This window comes from Ictalurus punctatus, chromosome 12 (assembly GCF_001660625.3).
Source record: "Ictalurus punctatus breed USDA103 chromosome 12, Coco_2.0, whole genome shotgun sequence".
NCBI lineage: Eukaryota > Metazoa > Chordata > Actinopteri > Siluriformes > Ictaluridae > Ictalurus > Ictalurus punctatus.
Window position 1 is genome coordinate 15,554,499 of NC_030427.2, and position 20,494 is coordinate 15,574,992.

General features: G+C 39.7%; 2 protein-coding genes across 4 annotated transcripts in view; both read left to right on the forward strand.

Moving 5' to 3' along the window:
• The window catches only part of LOC108273159 (endonuclease domain-containing 1 protein), a 32,326-nt gene that overhangs the window by 8,686 nt on the left and 3,146 nt on the right, over window positions 1-20,494 (forward strand). Inside the window, exon 1 of one of the 2 annotated variants that reach the window (XM_047159081.2) lies at window positions 19,496-19,695. The exons of the other annotated variant lie outside the window; for it this stretch is intronic. The gene's annotated coding sequence lies outside the window, so the exon portion shown is untranslated. Of the gene's footprint in view, window positions 1-19,495; window positions 19,696-20,494 lie in introns of those variants that run through there. 2 annotated transcript variants of the gene reach the window in all.
• Window positions 672-9,078, forward strand: LOC128634087 (endonuclease domain-containing 1 protein). Of its 2 annotated transcripts, none has more exons than XM_053684175.1 (3): window positions 672-1,001; window positions 1,526-1,949; window positions 8,235-9,078. In XM_053684175.1, the coding sequence occupies exons 2-3, from the start codon at window positions 1,647-1,649 to the stop codon at window positions 8,568-8,570; spliced, it is 639 nt and encodes a 212-aa protein (XP_053540150.1). In that variant the 5' UTR covers window positions 672-1,001; window positions 1,526-1,646; the 3' UTR covers window positions 8,571-9,078. The 2 variants fall into 2 exon arrangements, with proteins under 2 accessions (XP_053540150.1, XP_053540149.1); XM_053684174.1 differs by lacking the exon at window positions 8,235-9,078 and adding an exon at window positions 2,221-2,887 and having other exon boundaries at window positions 714-1,001.

Here is a 20,494-nt window from a genome sequence, read left to right on the forward strand (position 1 = left end):
TAAACTGTATTTACTTGGGAGGCTGAGACAGTGGGCAGTGCTGATGTGTAACAAAAGGACATTAGTTTGTTCTTCACCACAACTACATCATGTGACAAGTTTTTAAAACTAAAACTTAAATTTTTAAAACTATCTAAATGCGCTAAAACTTAAATTAAGACATGTATAGGGGCTACATTTCTCATATCCCCTGGAACACTATTCCAGAGTTTAGGTGCAATGTAAGAAAAAAATATCTAACTTTGGGTGAGCTGTGATTAATCCTAGGTGTTAATGATAAATCTGCCTCAGCAGAACAAAGTGTTAAAGATGGCCTGTAATGCTCAGTAATAATCAGTGAGGTAAGGCAGAGCTAAAGCATTTAGAGCTTTATATGCCATTAGCAAATCATTTTTTTTGTCTTTTGTGAGTGTGAAAGGATCAGATTGTTACTATTAATAAATTTAAATTTATTCATTAATTTATTCATCTAAAAACTCATTGATCTACAGTTCAGTTGTTCTGTACATAGGCCAGCTGTCTCTGCTGAACAGGAACACTTCCTTCTCTAAATGTTTATATATAATAATAAAATTATATACTAATACAGTAAAAGTTAATTATTACATTTTACCCTGCGATGGACAGATGTCCCATTCAGGACATATTCCCATCTCATGCTCAGTGTTCCTGGGAAAGGTTCCGGATCCACCACGACCTTGACCAGGATAAAGCACTTACAAGGAAGTGAGTAAATGAAAAACTATTTATCTGGGAGGCGAGAGATTATAGAAAGTGCAAATATGTACCAGGACCAGAATCACGACTTCTACCAAAATCACATGGAAACCCACCACGTGACAAGTGTATGTGACAGCAGTGTTATAAAAGGCGAGTATCTGAGACAGAAGAGCGAGAGACCAGCCGTCCTTCTACACATAAAGATCTCTCTACAAAGATCTCTTCCTGCGATCATCTCACACCTTCTACTGAACTTCAACATCAAGTTCCTGCAGCTTGTGGTGAGAATCCCTGCCCCCCCCCCCCTCTCTCTCAGTTCAAATTTTGCACGAAACTTCATATTAAGTTTAATTTAATAATTTTGAGAAAAAATATTTATTTAGTCATTTATTTAATTAATTAAAATTGTTTTACTTCTTTATTTGTTTGTTAATTAATTCTTTAAATAGTTCATAAAAATGTCATAGTTATTAATTGTTAATTATTTGTTAATACATTCTGTTTATTTTAGAATAATCTTAAGGTCACTTGTAATCCACAGAGGTTTTTAACGATTAAGAACGACTTCTGTTAATATTTTAACAATGTTTAATCTAGTTTTGCACAACAAGATCACCTGAAAACATCAAGACTGTCAGAATAGAAAGTATTTGATAAGAAGTCAGTGATTAGAGATGGCAGTTTGTTTGTATTTATTTTGTTTGATTTGTTTGTTTCTTTATTTAAAATGATGATTAACAGATAGATAGACAGATTAATGATGAATTTGAGTATTTATTGGTGTTCATGTTCCTCTTCTCTTCAGGTGGATATCTGCTCTCCATCACCTCACACACTCCTCACACACACTCCTCACACACTCCTCTCACACACACTCCTCTCACACACACACTCCTCTCACACACACTCCTCCACTGTGCATCAGGATGAAGCTCCTCGCTCTGGTGCTCCTGCTCTCCACTTTCTCCTCACTGACCCTGACGGAGGTTGTCAATTTTAAACAATTCTGTCCTTCATTCTTCATCCGAAACCCGGGAAAAATAGGTGACATCATCATCCCCACTATCTTCCGTGGCCATCAGTATAAGACGATTTGTCAGCGCTGGAAAAACACATACAGATTTGCCACCGTGTATGACACTGTGAGGAGGATCCCTGTTTACTCGGCCTACACGTTCTTAGAGCAAGGGAACACTAGCCGCAGTGAGGAATGGAAAATTGAACCTCAGGTCAGTCAGTGTGTTTAAACCTTTCATTACTGATTTATTCACATATAGTATGTGGCATATAAGTACTGAACTAAATGATTTTCAGGCATGAGACACTGTGTGTGCAGTAAAACATAGATAGATAGATGCTAGATAGTTGCAGTTACATGCATATGACTAGTTTCTGTCAAATTAGATTTTTGTGTTTTATTTATCATGAACACTGTGTTCAGTGATTTGTTTTACGTGTTTGTGTTTAATTCACTACTATTTAATTATTTCTTCATAACAGCTTGAAGATATCGAAGAATATAAGGAAAAGAAAGAGATGATGGATTCCCCGAGAGAAGCGGGAAACATAATTAACCAGGCTGTGCACTCAGATTATACAGGCAGTGGGTATACTCGAGGTCATGTGTTTCCACGTAGCTATGCTGCTAATCAGCATCAAGCAGATTCCACCTTCACTTTAACCAATATAGCACCACAAACACAAAACAGCAACGGGGCGTGGGAACAGCAAGTGGAGACACCGATGCGTACTGAAATAAAGAACATTTGCAGGCTAGACCAAAATCACCTGGCGTACATTGTGACCGGGGCCGTTCCAGGGAAAAATTGGACAAAGATAACAAGAGGCAAAAACAATTATGAAAAAGGAATTAATATCCCCAGTCATTTTTGGAGCGCTTTCTGTTGCACCGGTAAAAATGATCATAAGAAACTCATATCGAAGGCCTACATCGCTGAGCTAGAGAACTTTAATGTCCGGACGCCCACCATTGACAACCTGAATAAACGACTCACAGACTTGTATGGTCAGGATTTCAGTGTGTTTCCAGGATTATCAGTTTAGAAAATACAGCCTCCTTTCTAACCTGAAATTCTTTATTTAAATCTAAAAATCGCATAAAACAGCTTCATTTAGTTAATGCTGATTAAAACGTATGCAAAGAAAACATTTTAAAAATGCTCTATCATATTCCATCTCATCTTCTGATGCATTTTTAATTGTACTAAATCAAGATGTTTATTTACGGCTGTTTTCACACTCGGACAGCACATGATTTACAGATAACTCTACAGGAAGTAGACTCTTTTAGTCATACTGAAATGTTTTAAGCTCCTGATCAAGCAAGTCACGTGTTTTTGGAGGGAGTTCTTGATTTAGGTATTGATTACTTTCATGATCATATAAATTATTTTCTCACTGTTAATTCACCTGCAGTTCTTTAATAAAACTTGGACAATTTCCTTGCCTCATCATTTCATCACACTGCACAGTGACAGTGTATCACTGTATATGACAGTGTATACAAGAAGTTTTAATGCTAAATGTCTGGTGAGTACACAAATCAGAAAATTAATGGCACTCTATCATAATTTATTTGCATCTGATACATACATATATCCTTCAAAATAAACACTGCACAAACAGTGCAAATTAAGTGAAAGTAATAAGTAATATAATCCCAAACATTACTTTCATGAACATGTGTTATGTGAAGCATCCAGTGAGCATTTAAAATGGTCATAATATGGTGTGTAAGCTGCTTACGTTTAAATTAGATTTACATTTATGACATTCGGGAAACGCCTGTATCCAGAGCGACATATATTTATCTCATTTATATAAATAAAGGTTAAGGGCCTTGCTCAAGGGCCCAACAGTGGCAGCTAGACAGTGCAGAGATTTGAACTCATGACCTTCCAATAAGAAGTCCAGTGTCTTAACCAAATTGTTATGACCCCGGTCGAGGGGTAACATAAAAAGTATAAGCAAAAATCATAATCAAAAATAATGAGGTCGACACACGTGGCATTCAGATTTTCAATACCTTGCAATTTTAATGATTGCAAGAAAGAAAGAAAAAATCCAAAACAAACAGGATCACTCCAAAAGCAAATCTTTTCAGGGCTGGGCAAGTCCAAAATAATAAACAGAACAGTCGCTATCTTGCCCCGTATCAATTTAAATAACCTAACAAAACAAAAAAATAAGATATTTCAAAATAAAATACAGAGTCTAACCTGACTCGCTAACTGAGTCAAAAACAGCGAACAAAAGATAGACCCAAAAATAAACGGCACCCAGCCCCTACAGCTTTCGTGATAGTTTGAGAAGAAATATTTACAATAGAAGATATATTTACAAATAAGGCATACACTTAGCCGCAACATAAGACAAGACAGGGGAATGGGACAACACAATATCCTACCGAGACACTTCAATCACTCACTTCTTTCACTTGTACACAGTATAACAAGTAAGCGATTTCACTCAAACACCAAGAAAACATTCGCTACTCAATAGTACCAACGCAATCACAGACACACCACACATCTGCATTCCTGCCGACATATCATTCTTCCTCCTTTTTAAAAGAAGCACAATCTTCTCCTCTCCAATCCCCATGCACAATGTAAGCACGTCCAATTAGGGTGGAGCGACCTGTGAGAGCGAAACAGGGGGAGGGAGGGAGAGAGAGAGACAGAAAACACACCAGCACAATACGTCTCCTGAAGTAACAAAATCCCCTGCTTATATCTTAAACATAATAAACTCCTAGCATAATGATGGATGGAGGCTGAAATGTCTACTGCATTATCTGGGCGATTTTAACACCTTGTTCGACTCCAGCCTCAGTAACGTGCTGAAACGAGTCCAGATCAACCTCTCTGTGCTGTCATGCACCGCTGATCTGTCTCGCTCAGACTCACACACACCTTCCACTTCATGCAAAGTCATATCAAAGTGTTAACTGTCCTTTAAAGCAAAAGAAAATAATAATTTTCCCAGTGTAGACTTGTGCAGTCGACTGTAGAAACGGATTTATAAAGTATGAGATATTTTCATAATTACGGAGTTCATAAAGCTGCTTTCTTTCTCTACTGTCTGTCTCACTTTGTTTTTCCATCAAACAGCTAGTGTCGACATTCCTACAGCAGTTATTAGTGAAGGAATTAGTCTATTAGTTATTCTATGGAACCCTTAGCTTATAGATAAATAGATATTAGGGGTCCAAGCACCTCACACACTCCTCACACACACTCCTCACACACTCCTCTCACACACACTCCTCTCACACACACACTCCTCTCACACACACTCCTCCACTGTGCATCAAGATGAAGCTCCTCACTCTGGTGCTCCTGCTGTCCGCTTTCTCCTCACTGACCCTGACGGAGGTTGAGGATACTTTGAGTTTTTTTAAAAAACACTGTCTGTCATTCTTCATTCCAAACCCAGAAAAACAAAATGAAATCATCATCCCCACTATCTTCCCTGGAGATCAGTATAAGAAGATTTGTCAGCACTGGAAAAACGCATACAGATTTGCCACCGTGTATGACACTGTGAGGAGGCAAGACACTGAACCCCAAGTTGCTTACTACACTTACTACAACTAATCTAGATGAATATTTTACTTTGTGGATGGCAATGCCAGTTATAATCACTAGGTGGCATTGAAATAAATAAAAATAGTCTTATTGCACATGTTTTTGGTTCCATATTTCTTTTTTGAATTAAGTAAGATTTTTACTTTGTACCCAAATATTGTTTCTCTGAACCTTTTCTAACCCTGCAAAAGAAGAATGCTTACTTAAAATGCATCTCACCACCCTCTGTGTTCTCATTACACCTCTCATGCAGGTAGCTGATTCATACCGAAACTCTGGTGTTATGACCTAGTCTAGGTTAGGCCACGCAGAGTAACCAGCTCATGATCCAAAGGAAATAATCAGAGAGAGAGAGAGAGAGAGAGAGAGAGAGAGAGAGAGAGAGAGAGAGAGAGAGAGAGAGAGAGAGAGAACAGAGTACCAACACCAGGCATACCTTCAGGGTGGGCCAAAATAATAAACAAGTGAATTTTAGGTAGCTAGTTTACCTAAAAGGAAAATAAAGAACATACAAGTATACTTCCCTAACTACCTAAGCCAAAAACAGAGACAAAAGGACTCCGCTTCCAAAAGAAATGGAAGCCATACCCCTACTGCCGGTAAACTGAGTGAAACATATATACAGTGGTGAATATAATGAACAAACAGATACAGGGACAACCAAACTCACGATCAGAACCAGGCAAGAGTCAAAACCAGAACAGCAGTCAGAACACAGAATATTTAGAGCCACAAGGGCAAGCAACACAAAGAAATACACGAACCAAATACACGAACCAAATACACGAACCAAATACATGAACCAAATACACACTCCTAACACCAGCTCTCACATAACCACCTCCAACATCCTCCTCCCTCGGCCCTCTTCCTCTTTAAATATGGTCGCCATTCAGTGATGTCATCAGGGAAGGCTGGAGCAAGGCAGGCTGGAAACTCTGGGAGGGAGCTCGGACCTGCACACAAAATATGGCACAGCACACAGAAAAAACTTCCCATCCCAAAGATTAGCGGGTTGTAACAGTAGTCTGGAGTTCAGTGGTTCTGAACACAAAAACATTAAACTTTTTATGTACCTTAATAATAAAACCTCTTCAAATGTCGTGTTAAACATGACTTCTACAGAAATTAGATGGACATGAATTCATGACCACAAGTGTGCGTGACAAAGCCAGAGACCAGACAGTCCTTATACGGATAAAGATGTCTATACAAAGGTCTCTTCCTGCACTTGTCTCACATCTTCTGCTGAACTTCATCATCAAGTTTCAGCAGCTTGTGGTGAGAAACAGTAATGGAAGAACACAATCAATAGTGAAGTAAAAGTACATTTCTATGATTTAAAATGAACTTGAATATAATGTGAAGTTTATTTCTCTGTTTTATATTTTGTATAAGAGTTTTAAATTGTTTATTTTATTTGAAATGTTTATGTGCGATTAGGCTAATGTATGTTATGAGTCATTTATACTTCAATATAATCATGTTGAGTAAGAGAAGTAGTGCTGTTCCACTGGTGTGAGTGACGCACTGAGTTCATGTTGGGGTTCAGGGACATGCGCAAGGGGGAGAGCGCGAAAAGTTCATGTGAGTGACTCAATGAGGAAATGTAGCTCTGACGATAAAGTTAGTAAAAGCATTATGTCAAAGTGCGTATGCCTGCATTATTCAAACCCATTTAGAGATTGGACCTTCTCAAGTTCTCCTTAACCCCTCTTACAATATGATTTCCTCCAGTCAGCAGGACATCACTGAAAAGTGTTTATTTTCTACAATTACACTCTTTTAAATTCATGTATTTATTTACTTATATGCTTTTTGACTGAAACTGTCAAAAATGTAATAATAATAATTATTATTATTATTTGAAATGAAAATTACCAGCTGAACATTAAAATTATCCATGTGAGTGTGTGTGATATTACACTCACGCCACTCTTGCCCTCACATTTCCAGCGTGCTGATGGCTGTGTCAGAATTGTGATGTAGTTGCACACACACACGCACACACACACGCATACACACACGCATACACACACACACACACAACTGTTCACCGCTTATTTTCTGTAGTGTTCTGTTTGACACCAGATCCTTCCCCGGGCTGCTCCAATTAGCTCCTCTGCTCGAGAATGCACACACACACACACACACACACACACACACAGCATCTGCTACCAGAGCTGCCCCATCTTATTTACTACATTTATTTCCTCGTGTGTGTGTGTGTGTGTGTGTGTGTGTGTGTGTGTGTGTGTGTGTGTGTGTCCACTTTCTCCTCACTGACCCTGACGATGGTTGTCAATTCTTTTAAACAACACTGTCCTTCATTCTTCATCCAAAACCCAGAAATGAAAAATGAAATCATCATCCCCACTATCTTCCCTGGACGTCAGTATAAGACGATTTGTCAGCGCTGGAAAAAAGCAACCAGATTTGCCACCGTGTATGACACTGCGAGGAGGATCCCTGTTTACTCGGCCTATACGTTGTTAAAGGTAGAGAAGACTAAACGTATGGAGATGTATGGAAACTATGTATGGAAAATTGAACCTCAGGTCAGTCAGTGTGTTTAAACCTTTCATTACTGATTTATTCACATATGCAGCATTTACGTACTGAACTAAATGATTTTCAGGCAGGAAAAACTGTTTGGACAAAGATTGTAGCAAGTAAATGCGAAATAACCAAGAAATAGTGCATGCAATAAATAAGTCAGTAAACAAACAAACAAGCAAATAAATAAATAAAACATTCTAAGACTTTTAAGACTTTACACCTATTTTAAGATTTTATTTCTGTAAAATTAGGTTTTTGTGTTTTATTTATTATGAACAGTGTTGATTGAGTTGTTTAATGTGTTTGTGTTTAATTCACTACTATTTCATTTCTCCTCCATAACAGCTTGAAGATATCAACGAATATAAAAACAAGAAAGAGATGATGGATTCCCCGAGAGACCTGAAAACTGTGGGAAACATAATTAACCAGGCTGTGGACTTAGATTATGGAAAGAGTGTGTATACTCGAGGTCATGTGTTTCCACATAGCTATGCTGCTAATCAGGATCAAGCAAATTCCACCTTCACTTTAACCAATATAGCACCACAAACACAAAACAGCAACGGGGCGTGGGAACAGCAAGTGGAGGAACCGATGCGTACTGAAAATAAAGAACATTTGCAGGCTAGACCAAAAGCACCTGGCGTACATTGTGACCGGGGTCGTTCCAGGGAATAATTGGATAACGATAACAAGAGGCGAAAACAATTATGAAAAAGGAATTAATATCCCCAGTTATTTTTGGAGCGCTTTCTGTTGCACCGGTAAAAATGATCATAAGGAACTCATATCGAAGGCCTACATCGCTGAGCTAGAGAACTTTAAAGTACTGAAGCCCTCCATTGGCAGGCTGAATAAACGACTCACAGACTTGTATGGTCAGGATTTCAGTGTGTTTCCAGGATTATCAGTTGAGGAAATACAGCCTCCTTTCTAACCTGAAATTCTCTATTTAAATCTAAAAATCGCATAAAACAGCTTCATTTAGTTAAAAACGTATGTAACAAGAAACATTAAAATGCTCTATTATATTCCATCTCATCTTCTGATGCATTTTTAATTGTACTAAATCAAGGTGTTTATTTACGGCTGCTTCACACTCGGACAGCGCATGATTTACAGATGTTATATTCAGTATAATTACATACACTTCTGTCTGTTAATTATCCTGCAGATCTTTAATAAAACTTCAGTTTGCTGTGAAAGTGGAGAATTTTCTCATGTCATTATTTCATCACACTGCACAGTGACACCTTCTGTGTAAAAGAAGTTTTAATGCTAAATGACAGCTGAGTTTTCAGCTCCTTTATAAAAACTCTGAGCTGTTTAACTGCAGTGAAATCTTATAAAGAACTGTTACATGATTTTTTATATTTTAAAATTTTTATATTTTATAAAATGTATTTATTATTATTATTATTATTATTATTATTATTATTATTATTATTATTATTATGATGATGATGATGATGATGATGATGATGATGATGATGATGATGATATTTAGAATGAATGTCCAGCAGGTGGCGCCATTGCACCAGTGTGTACAGAGAGGGAGCTGAGTTACAAGTTTATAACACTGTGTGTGTTTTAGAAATAATTTAAACTAAATATAATCATATCCGCTATAATAATAATAATAATAATAATAATAATAATAATAATAATAATAATAATAATAAATACATTTATATAAATATATTTTATAAAATATAAATTTTGTAAATACATTTATTGACAAACAATCTAATTAAAACAATATACATAAAAACAATTCTCCTAGTTTATATAAACATGTGTATGTATATATATATATATATATATATATATATATATATATATATATATATATATATATATATATATATATATACATACATATCACATATTTATTTTACGTTTTAATATAATTGTTGTTGTTTTTTTAATTAAATACTTTTATATTTGTTTTAAATTTATGTAATAAATGTATGTGTGTTTATACAAAAGGAATTGATTTTTAAAATGTTCATAAAAACAATAGTTATATCTTACATCAAATAATTTTTACAAATTCATAGTTTAATATATATTTTTAAATATCTCAGTAAGATGTTTCTTTACTTGTTTAGTTAGTTAGTTAGTTTTTTGTTTGTTTGTTTGTTTGTTTGTTTTATCTCAGATTTTATTTGTCTGTGCCAATGTGAATAATTACAGAGTAAACTTCATGATGATTCAGTGGGTGTGTGAATGTGCGTGCGATGGATTGGCACCCTGTCCAGGGTGTACCCCGTCTTGTGCCCCATGCTCCCTGGGATAAGCGCCAGGTTCCAAGCGACCCAGTGGTATAGAAATTGGATGGATGGATGGATAATTCATCTCTAATTCCTCCATGAAAACTGATTCTGACTCTGACTGATATGTTAATCAGACTGACCTCAGAAACGTATGATATTTTATTCCTCCATACACATGATTAGGGGGAGATTTTAGCTTACAGCTTAATCTCACTGAATAATAACAATAATAATAATAATAATAATAATAATAATAATAATTATAATTATCATTATTATTATTATTATTATTATTATTTATTAATTAATTAATAATTAATATTATTAGTAATTAGTAATTAATATTATTACTATCACTTTCAGTTATATATCTGTAGGTTTTGTATCTGCTCTAAAGCACAGGAGAGGCTGGAAAAATACTGACCTCACTGCAGCAATGTAAAACATGTGTACAGGGGGAGTGATGAAATGCAGCGGGTCGTGTCTCAATCCAACACTGAGGGAGCAAAAGTAACTATTAGGCCATAAAGGGGACCTAGTCAGGTTTAGGATACAAGTCAGGTTGGTCATCATAGGGATCGTAATCAGTGTTTGTCAGCATCAGTGTTTTGTCATTAGTGATTTCAGTGAGCGTGAGAGACTGCTCTGAACGAGAGAAACAATACAAGGCAAAATGAGCAAGACAAGAAGAATCATTGCACCTATTGGTAGGCAGAAGGTTAATATGCACGAGCCCCATCCCCCGAGTACTGAGTTCAGCCAATCAAACCCCGTCTCGCTAGAGGGTTGCATATCACAGACCGCATGTGTTCAATGATAGAATAACCATTATATGTCTGGGTGACGATGGGACATGTGACGTTGTGTGGGTAGCACTGTTGGCAATGATTCTTCTGACAAAAGGTGATACAGAACGGTTACACAGGCGGCCAATATCTTCGCATACAGGCTTTTAACTACTAATTGTCGTCCAATATGCAGCAATATTCTACTAAAGAACTTCGTGGGCTTATGTGGGACCTATAGAAATCATGTCGCCTTAGGCACTTAGTCCCGTCACCACGATCAGCTAAATACCAAATTTGGGTAAAAGTGTGCGCATCATGCTCTCTTTCTGCTGCAAGGATGTGATTGGTGGGATTGATCATTAAGTCTTCCACCCAATAAACTTCAATATCACGCTTTGGTTTATCTTTCCAGATTAAATGTCTACCCCCATACCCCCAGTGTTGTCGGGAATGGTCCCAGTGATTTGTGAGTTTATTTCTGTGGCAGGGCTTACTAAAAGATACCAGCTATACCAGGAGAAGGGTGCATGGTTAGGAATTGTATGTATGAGTGGATGTGCAGATCGACATCTAATGATTTGTGTCTAGTCTACAACAGTAGTCTGTAGTCAGGGACCTTTGGGGCGTAAGACGTGAGGTAGCAAAGTCACGTCGTCTAACCGCTGTCCTGGTCACATGGCTATATAGTACTCACTAATGAAGTTCAGTTCTCCTAAGAGTACAGTTTCCATGTCATCAACATTTTCTCCAAAAAGTACCATGATTTCACAGGCTACCAGATACCACTTAAGACTGTCTGTCGTGGAGTCACGTGGGATTGGTGTGTTGATGTGTCTGGGTGTAGTGTGTCATGTGTGTGGGTGTGTATATGCAGATCGTTGCTCGTGAGCATCAGTCCTCTTGATAGAGAGGCCTCTTGATAGAGAATCACTTTCTAGTCCTGTCGAAGTCCCGTCTTCTCCAGCTCATTCCTCAGCTCTGGCACACTCCTGCAGTGGCTGGTGTGCATCCACATTGCTCTCTGGCTGACCTTTACCATGGAGTGAGTGATGAAAAGGATCTAGAATGGCCCTGACCACCGTGGCTTGCTCCACCTGGTCCTGCGGAAGTCCTTGATCATGATCCACTCTCTGGGCTTCAGATCATGCAGCGAACCCATGGCTGGAGCTTGAAGCGCTGCCTTTACCTGCTTGTGTATAGAGTGCAGAGCAGAGGACAGGATTGCACAATAATTTAACATTGCATCATCACATGCTGCAGCGTCGGGAAGAGGAGCTGTCACAAGCCCATCTCCTGTGTGTGGAGGTCTCCCAAACAGTATCCCAAAGGGGCTAAGACCATCCTATTTGCTTCAGAACAGCATTTGCTCAGTCTGTTTTTTAGTGTCCCATTTTCTCTCTCTACCACCCCACCACTAGCTGGATGATACGCACTGTGCTGCTTTAAGTCAGTACCCAAATATTCACCCACCTACTTAAGGGTATGGCACACAAAAGGTGATTTTTTTATTTTTCTGATTTTTTTCTTTTTCAGAAATAAAAAACAGATTTTGTCACCTCACAATTTCATCACACGGCACAGTGACACTTTCTGAATACAAGAAGTTCCCTTTCAAAGGGAACTTCGACGTTGCATTTAGCATAACAGTATGGGAACGCCTAGCGCGCGTGACCGGTATCTGAAGCTTGTGTAAAATCATGCCTCTACTTATAGGCCTGCCATGATCAGGTGATGTGGCAATTAAGTGCGTCGCATGATATATATGGCACCTGTGAACCACGCCGCCAGACTCTATTATCTTCAGCGAGACTGCTGCTGTTTGTGTGACCAAAAAAAATAAATAAATAAACAAACAAACAAAAAAAAGCAGCTTCATTTCTTCTCGATATTTTCTCAAAATCTCTTAACTTTTCTGTTTTGTTTTTTTTTAGAGGAAAAGAGAGGTGAGTAATGAGCGAGAAAGAATTCAGGAAGTGTGTTACGGCTTGCTCCCGTTTCATCACGGGGAAAAGTGCACACTTTCTGGGTGAAGTGTTTAGGAGTGTACCATGCGATGGCAGCCTCAAGAGGCTGTGCATTGTAATGGCTACATTAAGCAGCTCGACTCGCGCTCTTCTCGGATGCCGAAGCGAGTTGGGTATCAGAGCCTTCGGATCTAGGCTGGCCGCTGCCGAGGCAGCTAGCCGTCTGAGGTTCGAGAGATCTCTTATGGATCCGGAAGAGGAGCCGGAGATGAGCGCTGCTCTATCTCTTGCTCTGTCTTCCGGGTTCGGCTCTCTGCTGGGTTTTGGAGCTCACATCGTGACTCCTCCTTCCTCTATGGAACACCAAAAGGTAATAATTCCTCTCTGATTCCGAGCAGTTAGAAGGATGTGTTAAAAGCTGAGAGCAGCATATAGAGAGCTGCTTGAAGTGATTACCTAGTGAAAGTAAATCCCTCACACTGCAGAAACTCCCCTGTCTTCCAGAAGGGCATGACAAAATCTCAGGCTTCTGGGGGAAAACCATGCATAAGCCATATTCATAACCCCACGATGTTGGATTATTCGGCCATTGTGGGAATGAACGGCATGGCTATTTAGCCGACGGCAGGTAATTACGGGGGCCGGCTTGCATCCAAGCCATGTAAGGCCACCGTGGCATTGGTAGGCAAGCCTCTGCAGTAGTAGTCTTGCTTGTGGGTCACTGCAGACAATGACAGTGTTGCAGGCCTACCAAGCAGACCTGCTGAGTGAGCTCGACATATTGCGGCATTCAAAAAAAAGCCAGTTCCTTCCCTGTTGTCTTGAGCTCACCCGGGTGTCCACGAATGGAGCCTGGTCCAGCACTAGTGTGAGGGAGACCCAGAAGGTGAGTATGGCAGCCCGTCAACCCCCACAGACAGCCAGGGGAATCGGGTGGCCACAGTCGCGGTCTGCTACTAGGCCTGATCAGAAAATGGTCATAAAGGCCATGCAGGCACAGAAGAGCGGTCCTGAGGGGTCGTGGAGGGATGTATCTGGGGACATGAGGTTGTTAGGGTAGGTAGCCCCCAGTGCTACTGTAGGGCCTCCCCTAGCCAAGGCGGTTCCCGAGTTTTCAGTGTTCTCTGGTCAGCGAGCTGTCACAGGGCAACGAAAATCTGATGCTTTCCCTCCAATAGAATGTGGAATAGTTAACGTCACTAAAAGACCATCGGGCAGCGTGCAAACTACTGCCAAATGCGTCTCCATGGGTTCTGTCTACTGTAGGAAGGGTTACCAGGTACAGTTTATAGCTCGACGACCCCCCCCCCCACCCCCCCCACCCCCCCGCCCCCCGTTCACAGATGTGCTCACCACAGCAGTCAGCACAGACCAGAGGCAGATGTTAGCGCAGGAAGTAAGTTTCCTTTTGGACAATGGGGCCATAGAACATGTACCCCGTTCCCAAAGAGGGGGAGGTTTACAGCCATTATTTCCTGTTCCGCAAAAAAGTGGGAGTATGCGGCCGATTTTAGATCTGCGTCATCTGAACCGTACTCTTCGGACATACAGGTTCAGAGGCTGATGCTCAAACTTATCGTGCCACAGATTCAGTTCGAGAACTGGTTTGTGGTGTTAGATCTAAAAGGTTCATATATCCACGTAGGAATATCGCTAGCTTTATCCCCTCGCACCTTCACAAAGTGCATGGATGTCACTCTGGCTCCATTGGGACTCCAGGGCATCTGTGTACCAAACTACCTGGACGACTGGTTAATTCTAGCACGATCCAGGGAGCTGGCGGTTCAACATCGAGATGTTGTTCTCGCCCACATGAAGAGCTTGGGGCTCAGGTTGAATCTCAGAAAAGTATGCTTTCCCCGGTGCATATGATTCTACTACGATGAGTACATTTCTATCCACAATATGCGTAGTGTCAATCCTATCAACACTGAGCAAGATAAAGCTGGATTTTGGGAGACTTTTGGGTGGAGTCCAGACATGTGGCCGAGGTCACATCTGTATGCTGCTCCCCCCATCGCTCTGCTCCCACAAGCTCTAGCGAGAGTTCGCCAAGACAGTCTGCTAGTAGCACCTTTTTGGCCCGCTCAAACATGGTTTTGAGAGATAATATTCCTGCGAGATGGCACTCCTTGGGAGATTCCCGTCCACAGAGATCCACTGTAGACCCAGTAAACTGTGCAATAGCTACAGTCCTGGAGCTCCTACAAGAACGTTTCTCAGTGGGCTGGGCTCCTTCTACAATCAGGGTTACTTGGCCGCAGTTTCGGCCAGCCATGCCTCTGTTGATGGAGCTTCTCTGGGGCAACATCCTCTAACTTCGAGGTTCATGCATGGTGTCAGACGGCTGAGATCCATCTGCAGGCCGTGCATACGTGCCTGGGACCTTCTGTGGTCCTGGAAGGTCTGTCGGGTGCCCCATTTGAGCCCCTAGAGTGGATCTACTGTCTCAAGCCGGAGGGCTGATTTATCACCCTCTGCCAAAACTACGGAAACTGTGGGTCTGGCCCCTGAGGGGCACCAGCTCATAGATTCTGGTCTCACAACTGAGATTGTTGAAACCATGTTAAATGCTAGAGCACCATCCACAAGGAAATTGTATGCACTCAAGTGGCAGCTTTTTGTCTTGTGATGTGAGGAACGTCAGCTAGACCCAGTGAACTGCACAATAGCTACAGTCCTGGAGTTCTTACAAGAATGTTTCTCAGTGGGCTGGGCTCCTTCTACAATCAGGGTTACTTGGCCGCAGTTTCGGCCAGCCATGCCTCTGTTGATGGAGCTTCTCTGGGTCAACATCCTATAACTTCGAGGTTCATGCGGGGTGTCAGACGGTTGAGACCCATCTGCAGGCCGCGCATACCTTCCTGGAACCTTCTGTGGTCCTGGAAGGTCTTTCAGGTGCCCCATTTGAGACCTTAGGGTGGATCTACTGTCTCAAGCCGGAGGGCTGATTTATCACCCTTGCCTACTTATAACACTGTAGTTGTTAGTTCATGACAATATAATTTATGTTGTAGTGGTAGTTCAGTGACATCCTTCAGGACATTATCAACCTTTAGAAATATGATGTCCTTTTGTTTTATTTTGTTTTTTTTTTGTCATGGTTTGAATAAACAGTCGATGTTTATAACATGGCTTAATTTTCTATTGTAGCATTGCTTAGGGTTTATTTCTGCTGGAGATTAACAATTGTTAATGTTAATATTACCACAATGCTGTTGAGAACTTGAAGCTGAAGGTGCTTAATTTTTGATGACAGCAACTCTGAAAGTAGTGCAGCTGCAAATCACAGGTTTATATTAATGCGCTCGTTCTAATACGTCATTGTTTCCATAGTAACAGCTCAATTATAGGGTCTTAATGTGGGTTTAATTGAGGAGTCCCAGAGTGAGTGGTCTAGCCCTGTTGTCCCGATTCCCATAGCAGACAGGTCAGTCAGTTCTGTGAGAACTTTAGAAAATCAGTGAGGTGTCTAAATTTGACACACATATACCTCTCTATGCATGACATTATTATTTAAAGGTTATGGCAGCTCAGTGGTGGCTAAGGTATTGGGCTACTGAGCTTCTAATCATAAGGTCATGAGGTCAAATCTCAGCACCACAGTGCTGCCATTGTTGGATCCCTGAGCAAGGCCCTTAACTCTCCACTGCTCAGCTGTATCCATTTACAATTTTATTTTGCTTAAGATAAAAGCATTGGCCATATTAGATAACTGTAAAATTATAGCAAGGGCTGGCAGCAAACCCAGTGATTTAACATCTGAGGGTTGTCCTGGGATCCTTGAGACAGGCAGCAAAGCCAAAGAACTGAACAGGAACTGGAAGTGCATCCCCAAAAATACAAGCCAGTAGTGATTGCTGTCTACTCAAAACCCAAGATCAATAAGGGCTGCCGGGATACTATCCCATTATATTCCTATATAATAATTCAGACGTACCTAGTCCTGTGTCTGATCTCACTAAAAAGGGAGCACCAAACCCGATGCAGTTGATGGAGTCATGCTAATAGACCTTTATTCAGATGAAAGCTGTGTTTTATGGTAGCCCACTCTTACATCAACAGGGGGAAGGAGTGCCCAGTGCTGTACAAGGAAGATATAGCACTATATCACCAGTTAGCTGGTCCTCACTCTCCAATACTATCTGTTAAGGTGGGCATTCACCCTTTTTTGGAGCACACCTCACTTCAGTGGTTCCACCAGATGAAGGATGTGAATGCAGGGATTACTCCTTGGTACCTGCCACTTCAGCCAGTTAATTTAATTTGATCTACAGTACGGGGTGCAGATGTGTCAGAACTGCGAGAGATGTCCTCTCTCTCGAAGAAAAGGTTGGTTGGTGGAGTCAGCAGAAGGCATGCCTGCAATCACGTCTCCTCAGTTCCATCACACCGACCACCAGGGTATTACACACATGTTTTTGGACCATGTATGTGGACCATCTGTTTAACTTCTAAGAACCCATTACATTATTCTGTTTAGTGAAATGTTTTCTCAGCATGGTCAGTGTTCCAAAGGCTTGATAAAGAAAAGGCTGCAAAAATGTAAAATAGCACTCTATGTAAGTCACACCAGTGGGTTTCTGAAACTGGTTAAAGGTGAAAATGACACTTGTTGAGGTCTGGAAGTGTGAATTTGTGGAACAGCATTAAAACATCCGTGTCCATTGAACTGTAAAATGTTTAGTGATTTCATGCACAGCAATGTTAAATACACAGCTCTGTTTCTAATAAAAACTTTCTGCTGTTTTCATGATTGCTGTTATGATCTGTGTATAAAATCAAATTTCAAAAAATAATAATAATAATCCAGAAAATCCTAAATACTGTTACACAAACCAGACTTTTAAGTAGATTGGAAGGTGAGGTTGATGTGTGAGGTTTATTTTTATTTAAACACTGACTCTAATAGGAAAACCAGTTAGTGTTACTACTCAGTTATTGTCTAGAAGATTGCATAAGTTTGAGACATAAATTTCAGACATAACATTGGTTTATTTAGTGTTTGGTTTGTGTTTCAGTGATCTTATCATGTTTGAGGGTGGCTGTGGTACAGATGGCTGGAGTTCCTGGGGTCTGGGCTCTCAGTGGTTGGAGTTTAGGGTTACTGGGTTACTGGTGGCTGCAGTTACAGATGACCAGCTTTTTTCAGTGGCATCAAAATACAATTAAAAAAAAAACAATAGTATAAATACTTTTAATGTTGATCCTTTTTGAGCATCAGTCATTTTTGGCTCAATCGTTCTACTTTGAATTAAATAACATTTTGACTCACTTCCATACTTTAACAAGTAGTTTAACATGAATTGTTTCTCTGGACTTTTTTTTACCCCGCAGAGGAGAAACATTAACTTAAAATGTACCTCACAAACCTGTGTGTCCTGGTCAGTGCGGTGACATCTGAAAAGATCTGATCTGTTCCTATGCACGTAAATGATTCATACCGAAACTCAGTTCAGTCTGCAGTTCAGTGCTTCTAAAAAAGAAAACTTTCACCTTTGTTTCGTACTTTTTCTCTGTACTGAAGTTCAAGTTGCTTTCCAGATAATAATAATAATAATAATAATAATAATAATAATAATAATAATAATAATAATAATAATAGTAGTAGTGAAAAAATATTATTTAGAAGAAGAAGAATGTTGCAAATGGAAGGATGGCTTCACCTGCTCTAGTGGTAACCTCGACTTCTACTGAAATTAGGTGGGCAAAACCTCATGACCACACATATGCATGACAGCAGTGTATCTAACGGTGAGTGTGTCAAACAGGACAACAAAAGATAGCCAATCCTCCTACAGATAAAGATCTGTCTACTAAGATCTCCTGCAATCATATCACATATTCTACTGAACTTCAACATCAAGTTCCAGCAGCTTGTGATGAGAAACTCAATTAATACAATTCAAAAGCAAGAAATTTGTGTTTCACAGGGTTAGCACTGAGCTACAGCCACAAAACTGCCTTATCGCTCTATAGTTAAGAGCAGCAGACAGGTCTCACCTCCATGTTAACTGTATTATAGGTATTTATTGGTTCATGTGTTCTCCTGTCTTCAGGTGGATTTCTGCTCTCCATCACCTCACACACTCCTCACACCCTCCACCACTGTGCATCAGGATGAAGCTCCTGAGCTCAGAGGTTGTGAAGGATTTTATGAAGGTGATCCAGTGTGCTGAATTCTTCATCCAAAACCCAGAAACAAACATCACCATCACCCTTTCTGTGGTCAAAAAGAAACAGTGAATCTGTTTTTTGTTTTGTTTTGTTTTGTTTTGTTTTGTTTTTTCGGAATACATTTGAAACAAAGAGTGGGAAAATAGTCCTCAGGTGAGTGAAGCAGTGTATATGTTTGTGTGACAGAGAAGCTGCTGAGTTTGACTGCCCTTAAAAAAATACGGCCAATCATAATGCATAAATTTTTCACAAACGATTCAGTCTTTTTGAATGAACAAGTAAGTTGAAAGATTCAGTATAGTTCACTGTCATTCCATTATTTCATTTCAGTACCTTCCACACAATTCAGAAGAAGAAGAAGAGGAAGAAGGTTGGCAGTTTCACTTGCTCTAGCAGTAACCACAACTTCTACAGAAGTTAGATAGACATGAAATAATGACCACAAGTGTATGTGAAAGCAGTGTTTTAAAAAGGTGAGTGTGTGAAACAGGAGAACAAAAGACCAGCCGGTCCACCCACAGATAAAGATCTCTCTACTAAGATCTCCTGCGATCATCTCACATCTTCTACTGAACTTCAACATCAAGTTCCTGCAGTGGTGAGAAACTCTCTCTCTCTCTCTCTCTCTCTCTCTCTCTCTCTGTGTGTGTGTGTGTCTCAGTTTTGTACTGATTATAAACTTTTACAGATAATTATTGCACATTGTGTGTGACACCGTGTGGACTACCCTACAGGCTGCCAATTGCAATTCCAGCTTCAATGCTTTTTTTTATGCTGACCAGAAAGTAATTTCAAGATATGAGTAAATATGTTAAATAATATCCCTGCATGATCTATATGAATAAATCAATAAGTGTGGTGCGCTTATGCAGTTTAATTGGACGCCAGGCCGTAGGAGAATTGTGGTATTATTTTTTCATTTAATTCTTTAAGGTATGATCTCCTGTAAACCAATATTACCCTAGCATTCAATAATTCTGTGTGTAGGTAAGAACGTTTCAGAAAAACAGGACTGTTCCTAACTGAATTTTATTGCTTAATGGAGGACTTTCCCACGCCATATTTTGAAATACAAGTTGAAAAATACAAAAGCATGAAAGTCATGTCAAGTTGTTAAGTCATCTTCAATAGTCTAATAAATTTGCAGTTCAAGTTTGATTCGAGTTTGAAATGCGACACAGATAGATATAAAAGGTCATTTTTAGAAGATTGGGCCATCCCATTATTCTAATTTCCTACAGCTCAAAAATATGAGTCATGTACTGAGTATCTGTGGAAGACCTTCTCAAGAATTCTGTGAAATTGAATAAAACAATTTAATGTGGCTTTTTAATAATAATAATAATAATAATAATAATAATAATAATAATAATTAGATTTAATGCCATATTACTGAC

Excerpts from the sequence above, each read along its gene's own strand:
- LOC128634087 (XM_053684174.1), top strand. The coding sequence starts at position 1,647 with ATGAAGCTCCTCGCTCTGGTGCTCCTGCTCTCCACTTTCTCCTCACTG. Across the intron at positions 1,950-2,220 it reads AATGGAAAATTGAACCTCAG|CTTGAAGATATCGAAGAATA; the intron begins GTCAGTCAGTGT and ends TCTTCATAACAG.